The sequence below is a fragment of the Typopeltis vanoorti genome, chromosome 7 (genome assembly GCF_054136105.1).
Source record: "Typopeltis vanoorti isolate ZY-2024b chromosome 7, IOZ_Tvanoo_1.0, whole genome shotgun sequence".
Taxonomy (NCBI): Eukaryota; Metazoa; Arthropoda; class Arachnida; order Uropygi; family Thelyphonidae; genus Typopeltis; species Typopeltis vanoorti.
This window is the reverse complement of record NC_143555.1, coordinates 98,838,533-98,851,987: the sequence shown is the minus strand read 5'-3', so window position 1 is coordinate 98,851,987 and position 13,455 is coordinate 98,838,533. Positions and strand designations below refer to the sequence as shown.

Below are 13,455 nucleotides of genomic sequence, written 5' to 3'. Positions count from 1 at the left end.
GGTTGTTTCATGGACGACAATATTACTGTCCATCCATCGTGTAGGAATTGTTCAGCAGTGACTTCTGCGATCTTCCCTGGCTACCACAAAGCCCGAACCCCATTGAGAATGTATCGCACATGTTAGAAAAGCAGGTCCAGGAGCAGATTTTTCTTCCGTCAAATCTTAGCTAGTTAAGGGACTGTCTGGTGAATGCCTGGTATGTTGCAGACGGAGATGCAATCTAGCATCTTGTTCAATCTATGCCAAACCGCATATGTGCTGTAATTAGGGCTAAAAGAGGTCCAATGCGGTATTATTAAATAACATTTTCTATTCAGTGGTCGGTATGTGTACATAACATACATATTCGGAGAATAATAATATTTCAATTTCTGTTTCTAACGAAGAAAAAATATCTATGATTATTCTTTTCATATTTGATAATTATAATGCGATTGTTATATGTTGAATGAAACTACGTTCTATTAAGTTAGTTTTCTATATATTTTAACTCATTTCCCGTCACATTTTTATTCCAGCTGGCAATTTATAAAGAATCTAAAGAATAATACTGACACGTTAATAAAAATGCATTTTTTTAATTCACTTTGAGCAAAAGCATTGACTATATTGTGTAATGTGTTACTGTTGCTTTTATTATATCCATGCAAGAAAGAAAACAAAAGCCTTTCAACTCTCCCGCTATTGGATTTGCGAAAAAAAAAATTGTCCTCTCTATAAAAATATTTGTAAACTTCATATTTAGTGGGAAAAAATAGTTTTTTTTAGTCAAATATCTGAGGTTATTTTGATTCTTGAAGTTTCTTCGTATGGTCTATTGTTATAATATCCCTGTCGACATTGTCCACTTTTTAAAAAGATCTTTATAGTTTTGACTTGAAGAATAGCTTCTCTTGCATACACTATTGTCTACGACTATTGTCTTTGCTGTAGTCTAATTAATTAAAAACATTTACGCCTCAACTACCGATATTGTAACCAATAGAGACGAGGAAGAGGATTTAAAAAAAAAAAAAAAAGATAGTTTTGGAAAAGTGACAAAATGTCTCTTTGAAGTCTTGGCTTTGTGTAGAGCAGGGGTGTTTTGTGAATTACTTAATTATGCAAATGAAACAGATGGGAGCTTCGTTGATGTGGAAAGACACAAAAAAAAAAGTATAAAGACAAAGAGCACTCAAAGAAAGAAGTGCTTCATTACGTTTAGAAAAAGTAAAGATTTAATGGTGTACTCGAAGTTCATTTGGTAGGACGTAAACAAACGATGTTGCGCAAAAGAGTAAAAGTTGGATAACAAGATAACAAAAAAAAAAAAAAAAAGAAAAGAAAAAAGAAAAATCAAATTTGCACAAGGATAGTTCCAATAATGTGACTGAGCTTAGGGAATGCATAGAATTGCACTATCAGAGAAATCTTACAGGTGTTTAGTTAAGCTGGTTGCGCCTGGCTAAATGAAACTCCGGTTTTAATTTGCAACCGAACGAATCAAAAAGAAGATTTTATTTGGAAATGGAAAACATTCTCCGCCTTCATTTCAATTGCCATTATAGAGGAAGAACCACCAAGAAGGAAATTTGAAAGTAGAGCCTGGAATTGCAGAGATATTATTAGTTTATATATCTGCATTGTCTACTATGGTAAATTGCGTTTGTGTTTTAAAGCCAGTTTGCCTGTTTTGAGGAATGGATAAACCCAATTTTCTAGGAGGGAAAAAACTCTGCCACCTCGGTATAAGAACAGGACAACTTACCTTCATTTGAAAAGTCCTGATGAAGACTTTTTCTTTGAAAAGAGCTTCGTCTATTCCGACAGAGCTACGGAGATTCAAGAGAATTTCCTGTATGTACCTCTTTCTGAATACGATTAAACATAAATAAACATAAAGAAAAATAAACAAGTATAACTTAGTAAAACAGCGTAAACAGGTAAAGTGTTGAGACCATTTGGATCAATTAATTTGTTTGCCTCGCTTTCTTTTTATTTATTTATTTATTAATTTTTTTTTTTTTTAGGGGAGATTTTTATTTCGACGCTGTGAATACCATAGCTATAAACTGAAATCAAAAATAATTAAAACAACTGAAATTAGTGAAATAATGATAAAGCATTTTGATTGTTGGCTGTGACACGTTTTCGAATTGCTCGAGTTACGTCAACCAGTACAAAGGCTAGTTTCATAGACTCTCTTCTATTAATAACTACAGTATTATACAATCGCAGCTGATAATTCGTGTCCTTTTAGTTAAGTTTCAGAAGACGTTAGATAATTAGCATACAATAAACCTTTTTTCTAGTAATTTTGAGATCTTTATGTGAGATTGTACAACTTTAAGAGGGGGTTCATATTGTAATCAGCATTTAAGAATGTGAATTACTTCAGCTTTTTTTTTTTTTTTTAGAATTACTTTGATTTGTGCTCTTTATAAAAGTTGACATGATACGCTACAACATTATCGAAACAACATGTATCATACATACATATTACAAATCGAAGTCTGAAATTTTTAATTAAAGCCAAACTCATTTAGTTGAGATTCATACCGTACTTTTTATCACACTGGTGAGAAAGCATACCAGCAGTGACTTTCGTTAAATTTGTTGCAAAGAAGCTGTAGGAAATGTAGGACATTTTTTATTTCTTTCCAAATGATTGTGAGAAGTAGGGAGATAATACGATAAGGTCAACATTTCACTTCAGGTCACGGAACAAATTTTTGATAGAATCAGACACTTTCAGTCCGATATTTCAACGTTTCATCACTTTTACAACTATAACGAACAAAGGACTGGTAGCGTCTTCTTCATGGTAGTAAATTCTAGAAGGATTATCTGAGATTTGTTTTAATTTGTAATCCTTGTTTAATTTACCATCAGGAAGAATCTAGTGGTTTATATACTGTATATTATATTACATTATAATGTAATATAATGAACAATAATAATCTGTAATTACCTATGGAAAATAATAATTGCCTCCATCACACAACTACCTTGAAATAAATAACTTAGTAACTATCTAAAACATCGCTATAATTATATATAATTATATATAATTTTATATAATATATATATATATATATATATATATATATATATATATATATATATTGTTGTTGTTGTCTTGTCCTTTGAAGAGTCTTAGATGTTTCCGTGCGCTCTTTGTACTGCTTATATATATATATTATATATTATATATATATATATCATATATTATATATTATATATATATATCATATATTATATATGATATATATATATATATAACATTATACTAAATTAATGTAACTTAAACTTCATTTGGTAGGACGTAAATAAACGATGTTGTGCAAAAGAGTAAAAGTTGGATAAAAAGTTGGATGACATTTCTGAATACGCAGGCAAATTCCAGCGCATGCGCATAAATGTATAACATTTTATTTCAGAATTACCCAAAAGAAAAAAAAAAAAATATATATATATAAGGAAGTTGATATTCTATAATTCTATAATATATATATAATAGTAGTAGTAGTCATATATATATGAGTAGTAGTAGTATATATATATATATATATATATATATATATATATATATATATATATATATATATATATATATATATATATATATATATATATATATATATATATATATATATATATATATATATATAATATATATATATATATATATATATATATATATATATATATATATATATATATATATTTATGAAAATAAATTTAACTGACTAGAACCCGAGAAAATAAAAACAAAAACCTTTAATACATCACAACTAGTTTCATCGGTGCTCCGACTTCTTCAGGTGAGAAATAAAAACATAAGATATAAAATAACACGATAAAAAATGAACTTTACAGCTTAATAAAAAGCAGAATAGTAACAGTCATATTTGAATAGGTGACCGCGTGCTACCGTTGGTAGCACGCGGTCACCTATATATATATATATATCAACTTCCTTATAAGGACTGGCTTAAAGGGGAAAAGCAAGAATACTTTTTATCTTCCCCGTTATCTGTAGAGGACAGTGTAGGGATAAGGTGTTGTTGAGCTATTAAAGCTCTGATCATGGCAAGAGGGTAACAGCAATAGCAGAGCCTCAGTTAGAATTTCGTTGGCTACAGCATTACCATATTTAAAGGTAAAGCCGTCTCTAAAAATACGGACGATCCCTAGGCCACTCAATCGTGGACGAAAAACCGTCCATCCCAGCGTTGGCTCCACTCAGTGATGGCCTTCCACCCACACGACACCACCGAGCAGAATCGCTCAAATTCCGAAGGAAATCATTCACTGACAAAGCCCCTCATTTTGAGTCTCCGGAGAACACTTTCCCCGGAGACTCAAATTGCTCCCTTAAGGCAAAATTCTTAAGAGAGCGTACTCATAAATCTCAAATCTCAGCGCCCCTGGGGGGGGGGGGTAACAGCAAAAACCGAACCTCAGTTAAACTTCATTGGTACAGCATTACCATCTATTACCCTCCAAAGGTATTAATCACCGCATCGCACGGTCGATCACTCCCCATATCAACTTCTTTTCATTTATGAGTTTAATATATTAGAATTAACTAGGAAAGGAATTACTGTGAATTTTAGTTGTCAGATTAATTTTAATTTTATGCAAATTATTTTAATTTTTATTTAATAATTAAGTAAAATTAAAGTTAATATAGAGTTATAGTAAAAGTAGGGATAAGGTGTTATTGAGCTATTAAAGCTCTGATCATGGCAAGAGGGTAACAGCAATAGCCGAGCCTCAGTTAGAACTTCATTGGCTACAGCATTACCATCCATTACCCTCTAAATTTAATTCCTTGTAACTACATTACTTTTAATTTAGGTGTTCATAGTACCTGGAAAACCTTTTGCCAACTGCTAAATAAATAAAAATAACTCTCTCCTTTTGACACATTTTTTTCCCTTTTTCTAACTGTAACTAATCTTCCACTATCTATTTCAAGGCTGTGCGACGCCCTTCTACAAGCTACAATTGCGTGCTGAGAAGTTTGGTAAATCGAAGTTCTTGAGTGATCTATCAGATGTTACTAAATACCGCTGTCTATAGATGGTGAAATGCAAATAATCGCCTGTGGAAATCTTGAAAACCCATTCCCCCCACATTCTGCCACTCTTGAGACGATGGCTTGTTTCCAATAGTCTCATTTATCATCGACTTTGACTCTGTGTGGGCAGAAAATCAACCAGTCACTCAATCAGTCATCTCTATAATCCATCATAGTTGCAGCTCTGCTTTATATATTTATATCCCTAGTAGCCAACGATTGTTCATAATCAATCACTCGCAAAATCGATCAATTATTTTTCGTTTTGTTATTTAAGCTCCACACTTTATATCCCTTTTCATGGTAATATTACTATTCAAATATTTGCCAATAGTGTAGAAATAACTAATATCAAAGATCTGACCTTCACGATTTGACATTTCTGAATACGCAGGCAAATTCCAGCGCATGCGCATAGTTAATTTCTCATAATGTAATTGTAAACTTATCAATATACCTTGAGGAGATATATTCGAAATCTAATCAGAATATAAATTATTTTACACATTAATTGTACTTTTTAACTATAATAATAAGTTAAAAATATTCACAATATTTTCTTCATTTTTTTTTTCATTTGGTCCTGCTGTTAAATGTATAGGAAATTGCACAATAAAAATCCTTATTATTTAAATGTATTTGACTTGGACGTTGTCATGCTGATTCACACTAGAAAACATGGCCGCGACACACTAATTAAATGTCGTGCATTTAGTGAGCGCATTCATTCAGTTGGATGTAGAAATTCATCAATGACTTACAAGTATCCCTACGGTGAAGTTCAGAGGTCGAAGAGATATTGTCTTTTCTTTGTAGGTCTCATACGTGGCAGTGTTATTTCTCTCGGAAACTCAGGTTTTTTCATCAACAAAACAGACAAACCGACCATAGTATAGTATATTCGCTTCATAAACGTGGTTGCTTAGCCATTATTCTAATCATATAATTATAATCATGCTAAATCATACCGAAAGCCAAAAGCACAGTATAGTGGTAGTCTTTGGCAGCAGTGAAGTGTAGACAAGTGAATTTGCATGTTCGTAAACTGTCAAACAGATATTATTGACGAAGAATGACCAAGGCATCCACATCGTTCACTGATGGGAATATTAAAAGTCCGCGCTACTAACAACAACAAGATGACACTCAACGAAGTGGCAGACTAACTTCAGATTAATCATGCTCATGCCGATGAAATCGGCGCAGTCGGTTGTAACGACGTACTGTGATTGGAAAGATTTGGGTTCAATTAATACCGAATCCAGACGTTTCTAATCATAGTAGGAGAGAAATCTTTAAAAGAGCTTTTCACTAAAAGTAAGGTATTCATACATAGGTAGCAAAGTTTTCGCTGTTGGAATCTTTTTTTTTTTTTTTTTTTCCATTTATCCCACATAATACGAAAACTAGCCAACGCTTCTATATATATATATATATATATATATCGAATTTTTATTATTAATTATGAAGCTTGTGTGTGTGTGTGTGTGTGTCAACAATGCTTTAAGTGCCAAGTACCTTCATTTTATGTTATCTAGTAGTGGGGGTTATTCAAAACCAGGGGAGACAGATTTTTATCTTATATTATGTGACTTTCCACGAGTACACCAACGGGGATTGGCTAAAGTTTTTATTATTATATTTATTTTGACTTGACTTGTACTATTGATCTTTCTAACTCATAAGTTTTGAACCGGAAAAAAATTAATTTTTCTTTTTTTAAAAAAAATATAATGGAAAGTAAATGAATGAAGTAAATGAGAGTTAATCTTTATATAAACAATATGTAAAGTTTCGAAACAAATATTTTTTTTTCTTTCGAATAAATGTTTATTTTAAAAAAAAAATGGTTTTGGTGGTCAAATTAAATGTTTGAGTAAACTGCAGGATTAGAAAACTTTTATATAAAAAGTAAGAGCAATAAATAAAATTTAATTTTTATAATATATTGAATAAACTATAATGAGTCATTGAATAATTTTAAAAAAATATTAAAATTCAAAAAGTTAAGATTTTTTTTTAAATAAGGTAATAAACCATTTAAAATTTTGTGTAAGTTTTTTATAATATTGTTTAATGTTTGCTGCTGTTTTGCAGTCTTTTTTGATAAAGATCTTGCTGATTGTTTGAGGTAGCTGATTACTCTAGTTTTGTGTTATGGTATAGGAATATATAGGAATATGAATCTTTGTGAATATGTTTGCGGTAGAAACCTATACATAAAGGGGAAGACGTGCGACGATAGTGTTTGGAAAAAGAAGAGAGTTACGGTTTTTAATCTTGACTATAAATTGGACACATTTGTGTTGTTTGTTTACGTGACTTATAAATGTCTTCGATGTTTACTAATTGTGGGACCAGATGGCAAATATATGATCAACCTATCTCAGTCGCACTTTGGGCATTAGACTTGCTGTATCTTGTTTTCGGATTCCGTAAAGAACACTCCACAGTACAACAAATAGACCGATTAGTAGAATAGAATAGAATAGAATATATCGCAGGAGGCTTTAACTGGAACCTCCACACAGTGCGGTCTTCATCGATATAGCGAAGGCCTTTGATAAGGTATAGCATCAGGGTATTCTCTACAAACTTATAAATTTTAAATTTCCAATAAAATTAGTTAAACTAATTTAAAATGTAACTTTAAAATTAGTTAAACTAATTTTAAAGCATACCTGAGCGACAGACACATGCAAATCAAACTAAACGGAACAGTGTCAACCAGACTCAAGATTCATGCTACAGCGCTCACTCTTAGCACCTCTCCTGTTCTCGATCTACGCAGCTGATATCCCCTCCCCCCAAACCCGAGTGCGATCATCACAGCACTATATGCGGATGACACTGCGATACTAACAAGATCTCTTAGCCCTCAACTGGCAATTAGAAGGCTGCAAGGCAGTGTCAACGCACTAAAAAACTTGGCTAACAGATTGGATGATCGAGGTAAACCTCCTAAAAAGCTCGGCTGTACTATTCTTTAGAAGAAAAGTCACCAGCAAGGACGACATCAGCTCCACGGAGTCAAGATCCCATGGGAGACAGAAGTTAAATATCTCAGAGTGAAACTAGATAACAAACTCCTATTTAGCAATCACATTAAACTAACAGGAGTGAAGACATCGAGAGTAATTGCACAAATCTACCCCCTGATCAACCACAAAAGCAAATTAGATCTACGAAACAAGCTAACTCTGTAAAAAACTGTAATATCACCTACGCTTCTCTAGCATGGAGTCATACCTCAGAAATTACAAAGAATCCAGAATAAGAATGATCCTGGACGCTCCATGGTACATAAGAAACTCCCAGATCCATCGAGAAGTAAACATCTCTTCTCATCTCCGTGATTTAGCTGAAAAATTCTTTTCCAAGGTAAACCTGCACTCAAATCCACTGATCAAGCAAGCTAACAACTACAGTGAAGCAATACACTGCAAATATAAAAGACCAAAATCAATTCTATCACAAACCGAACATAGCTAACTTCATGCCCCAAGAGGGCGAGAAGAAATCTCAGTAATGCCTCATCCACTGAATCACTTATACAGATAAAGGGGAACAAGAAAAGCATTTTTGCTTCACCCATCCAGTCAGCAACGCTATACAGTACTATAAATCAATTCAAAAACGAGCTTTTTGAGTTTTGTGATTAATAATAATAATTACTTTTCACAAAATTCTTTTTGCGCGTTCAGTTCTCGAGTTCTAGCTTGGATAATGCAATCTTGAATTTTTACAAAAAATAGATTTAGAATCATGTTTTCTGTAACCCGCAGGATTAGAAAACTTTTATATAAATCATAAATAAAATCTAATTTTCTATAATATATTGAATAAACTATAATATAATAACTACATGTGTACAAAAAAGGGGCGGGGAGAATGTATTAAAATTATATTTCGCTGTGGCTTGTCAAAATTAAATGAAATTTTAGATCTGCACCAGAATATGTCCATGTGATTAAGTTTCGGGTTTAACTGGATCATTTTTATTGACGAAATCATTAGAACTAAAAAAATATTCTACACTAGCTCAATATATTTAACAAAATTTACTATAAATTCCGTTAAAATGTATGCGTTCTTTCAATTTTGGTTTCGATCGAACTATTTTAATATCAAAATTACGTTTGCAAGACAATTATAGTGATAATGAATGATGTCTCGATTATTTTCCTGCTTGTTAATTGTTAAATGTAAGTCATATAGACAAATAAAATTTAATTAAAAAACGTCAAAAATCAATCAATTTTTATTGGAGTAGGAGAATATATTTATCGAAGCATAGCTTTCTTACATCAGAGATTATTTTAGTTATTTTCATCTTTAAATCAGGCTCGATGTTACTCTTCTTTGTAAGCTATCATAATGTCACAATGCCTTAAGTAGGCGTGCTTTAATTTGAAAAAAAAAAAAAAAAACATGTTATAGTAGATGAGAAACTGTACTATGTTTTTTTAAATGATAGCACGTCTATATATATATATATATATATGGGAATAAATCCTAATATATATATATATATATATATATATAAAATGAAAAAAAAAGATTTCAAGTAACTTTATTCCAATTGCTTACAAACTGTTACAACGGGATGTTTAAAATATTTATATGAGTTGTTATTACTATTATTATTACTGTTATATTAATATTATAGATGACATATACAGTATCATACTATAATAATATAATAAAATTTTTATAAATCTTTGATAATTATACATCTAACTTAATTTTTAAAAAAATCGAGTATTTGTTTCATATGATCCTAAATATCATAAGAATATGAAAATTTTAAAGATAATAATTATAATATATGAAAAGAAATATTTTAGACTTGTTTAATTACTGCAATGAATTATATAGTTTAATTTATACTTTATATTAATTTAATTTATATTAGTTTAATAATTTTAATTTACTTACTATGGTATACTATATTATATCAGTTTAATATAAACTGATGTTTACAAGATATTGAAATATATTTTATTGTAGTATAATGTAGTACATTATACTACAATATATAGATATGAAAATAAAATTTATGTTTTCTCTAATTACAAGTTAAACGCAGTTGAAATGGAAACAGGTAAGATAATATGGAATAGTGAAATAAAGAGTGAAGTTGTGAACCTCCATTCAAAGAAAAATTAAATAAAATTTGTATTGGATCTGTTTCTGGGAGTTGTAATATACTTAATAGGCAATTCCCAATAATGAAATTTATAATTATTCAAGATAATTTTAAATTCCTTATTTCGAGTCTTTACACTATGTATGTACACGTCTGTGTGATCCATTAGCGCTTTTTTTTTTTATTTCCCAAAAAAGATAAACGGGCCTTTAGCTTAAAGGCCCCCCCCTTTTTTTTACTAACTTTTTGAAGAATGATTAGCAACCAATCTCCACCTTTAACCGTCACGGATAGCCGGCTCAATAATTTTCATAGGCAGACAACTGCAGCCAATCTCACTGTTCTTAACTCTAACAGTATTTATTATTATTATCTGAAATAGTGTAACTTTCACGGTTGATATTCTTGAGTTGCTTTCTTAAAAACCCGAATTTTCGGTAGGAAAACCCCTACTTGACAGTGTCAAAGATCGAGTAACGCAGGAATCGGCTGAAAAAAAAAAAAAAAAAGGCCTACAAAAATCTCTCTAGTGAACATGAGTATGTATTTTTAGTATTAATTTAACATTTTTTTGAATTTTCATGAAAAAAAAAAAAAAAGTCTGTTCTACAGATTTTTATTATTCTTTTCAATTATTTCCGATATAGGCTTATGAGTTAATGCTTCCTTTTTTTTTTTTTTAACTGAAAGATTTGTGTGTTAATATTTTTGCCTTGAAGAAAGGCAAACTCCTTACCTTTATGCGGCATGGCTTCTAGGCCGGTTAAGCCTAACGTGGTGGCAACACCCAAGCCAAACTGACTGACAACCGGCCACTCCAGTTAGGTTAGGTGATGCAAACCGTACCGAGGAGAAGAAAATCCTAGATGAGGACGATATTGTTCAGGTGTGAACCTGAAAAGAGGGGAAAAAATAAAAAAAGAAATTAATGAAACGCTGATTACAAATATTAGACCACTAAATTGTTTTAGAAAGATGGAAAGTTAAATAAATGTTAAATAATACTTTGAAAGAGAAAGCACAAGAGATGATAAAGAGAAGAGAGATATAAAGATTTTAATTATGCATTGCCTGTTTCCACTCATTTGATCTAAATGATATTTACTAATTTCTGTAAAATAAAGCGTGAGGAATAAAATTTATTTACTATTTTATATTTATGTATATTTATATAAAATAGAAATAAAATGAAATTTTTATATAAAATAAAATAAAAAAGACACATAAATAAACATAACAAAGCAACATTTATTTATTTATTAGTCCTTAAACAGGCGAAGCAAGAATGCTTTTCATCTTCCCGTTATCTGTAGAGGAGAGTGTAGGGATAAGGTATTATTGAGCTATTAAAGCTCTGATCGTGGCAGGAGAGTAACAGCAATAGCCGAGCCTCAGAATTTCATTGGCTACAGCATTGCCATCCATTACCCTCCCAGGATTTGAATATTGACTCAACCATTTATTTATTATATAATAAGGACTGGCTTAAAGGGGCGAAGCAAGAATGCTTTTCATCTTCCCCGTCATCTGTAGATAACAGTATAAGGATAAGGTGTTATTCAGCTATAAAGTTCTGATCATGGCAAGAGGATAACAGCAATAGCCGGGCCTCAGTTAGAATTTCTTCATTGGCTACAGCATTGCCATCCATTACCCTCCCTGGTATAATTTTAGTCGCCTCGTACGACATGCATTAGCTAAATTGGTGCTATTCTTATCCCGGCAATCACACGGGGATTTATTTATTGGTTCTTAAGTTCTTAAAAGAACTGGGAGATGGACTGAGTCCTTGACTCTTTATCCCGTCATCTGTGTGGATGGGGTGTTATTGAGCTAAAAGCTCTAGTCATGGCTGGGTAACGGCAATAGCTGAGCCTCAGTTAAAACTTCATTGGCTACAGTATTGCCATTCGTTACCCTGGAAGTCCTAAAAAGGACTTTTCCTTTTTATATTCTTAACTTTATTTATTATTCTTTATATATATATTCTTTATTTTAGTTATTTTTCTTTATATATTCTTCACTTTATTTATTAGTTCTTAAGAGAACTGAGTCCTTGACTCTTTATCCCGTCACCTGAATGAAGAAAATATGTGTGGATGGAGTGTTTTGATATTGACCTAAAAAGCTCTAGTCATGACTGGTAACGGCAATAGAGGATGGATGGTTATTGGGCGATGGACTGAGTCCTTGACTCTTTATCCCGTCATCTGAATGAAGTAAATCTGTGTGGATGGGGTGTTATTGAGCTAAAAAGCTCTAGTCATGGCTGGGTAACGGCAATAGCCGAACCTCAGTTAAAACTTCATTGGTTACAGCATTGCCATTTGTTACCCTGGAAGTCCTAAAAAGGACTGGATGGTTATTAAATTCTTAAAAGAACTGGGCGATGGACTGAGTCCTTGACTCTTTATCCCGTCATCTGAATGAAGAAAATCTGTGTGGATGGGGTGTTATTGAGCAATTAAATCTGTGTGGATGGGGTGTTATTGAGCAATTAAAGCTCTGATCATGGCAGGAGGGTAACAGCAATATATATATATATATATATATATATATATATATATATATATATATATATATATATATATATATATATATATAGCCGAGCCTCAGTTAGAACTTCATTGGCTACAGCATTGCCATCCGTTTCCCTCCAAGGGTATTGGATTGAATGAATCAATCACCACATCTCACGGTCGATTGATCCATAATTATATATATAATCCACCTTATTAATAAAATGATGATATTCTTAAATAACAGGTGTTTAATAAAGTTTTAATTGATATTTTGTTAGTAAAAAATAATGGTAAAATTTTTTAAAATTCTTTAGTAAATTAAAGTTTCTAATTTTTTTATTATAAATAGTTTGTTTTTGTTTATTTTTCAATTTGTAGTGTAAAGAATAGTTTTTTAAAACTTAATCTAATTTATATTAATTTTTATATGCTTTGCAATTCAAATATATATAACATAATAAATACTGGTAAACATTCATTTTCAAATATTATTCAATATTCGAAGTAACTCGAGGAATGTAGCAAATATCAGTTGTATTTTATAAATCACGGAAAGCAGAGTCAGACAAATTAGGTGACACACACACAAATATAGTAAGAAAACTAACTATTCAAGAGTGATATAGCTACAGATTAATTTTAATTTAGTTTCTTCCTAGTATTCAATCGAGCTGTCTACATTCACGTATTCTAACAAACTATATTTAGTTATTAAA

At 31.3% G+C, this 13,455-nt stretch overlaps 1 protein-coding gene across 1 annotated transcript in view; it reads right to left on the bottom strand.

Moving 5' to 3' along the window:
- Positions 1 to 11,078, bottom strand: part of toy (paired box 6 protein twin of eyeless) — a 52,288-nt gene extending 41,210 nt beyond the window's left edge. The window contains exon 1 of the mRNA XM_090396043.1: positions 10,954 to 11,078. Coding sequence (XP_090252169.1) covers positions 10,954 to 10,966 — 13 coding nt within the window. The 5' untranslated portion in view covers positions 10,967 to 11,078. The remainder of the gene's footprint in view (positions 1 to 10,953) is intronic.
- Positions 11,079 to 13,455: the final 2,377 nt, after the last annotated feature.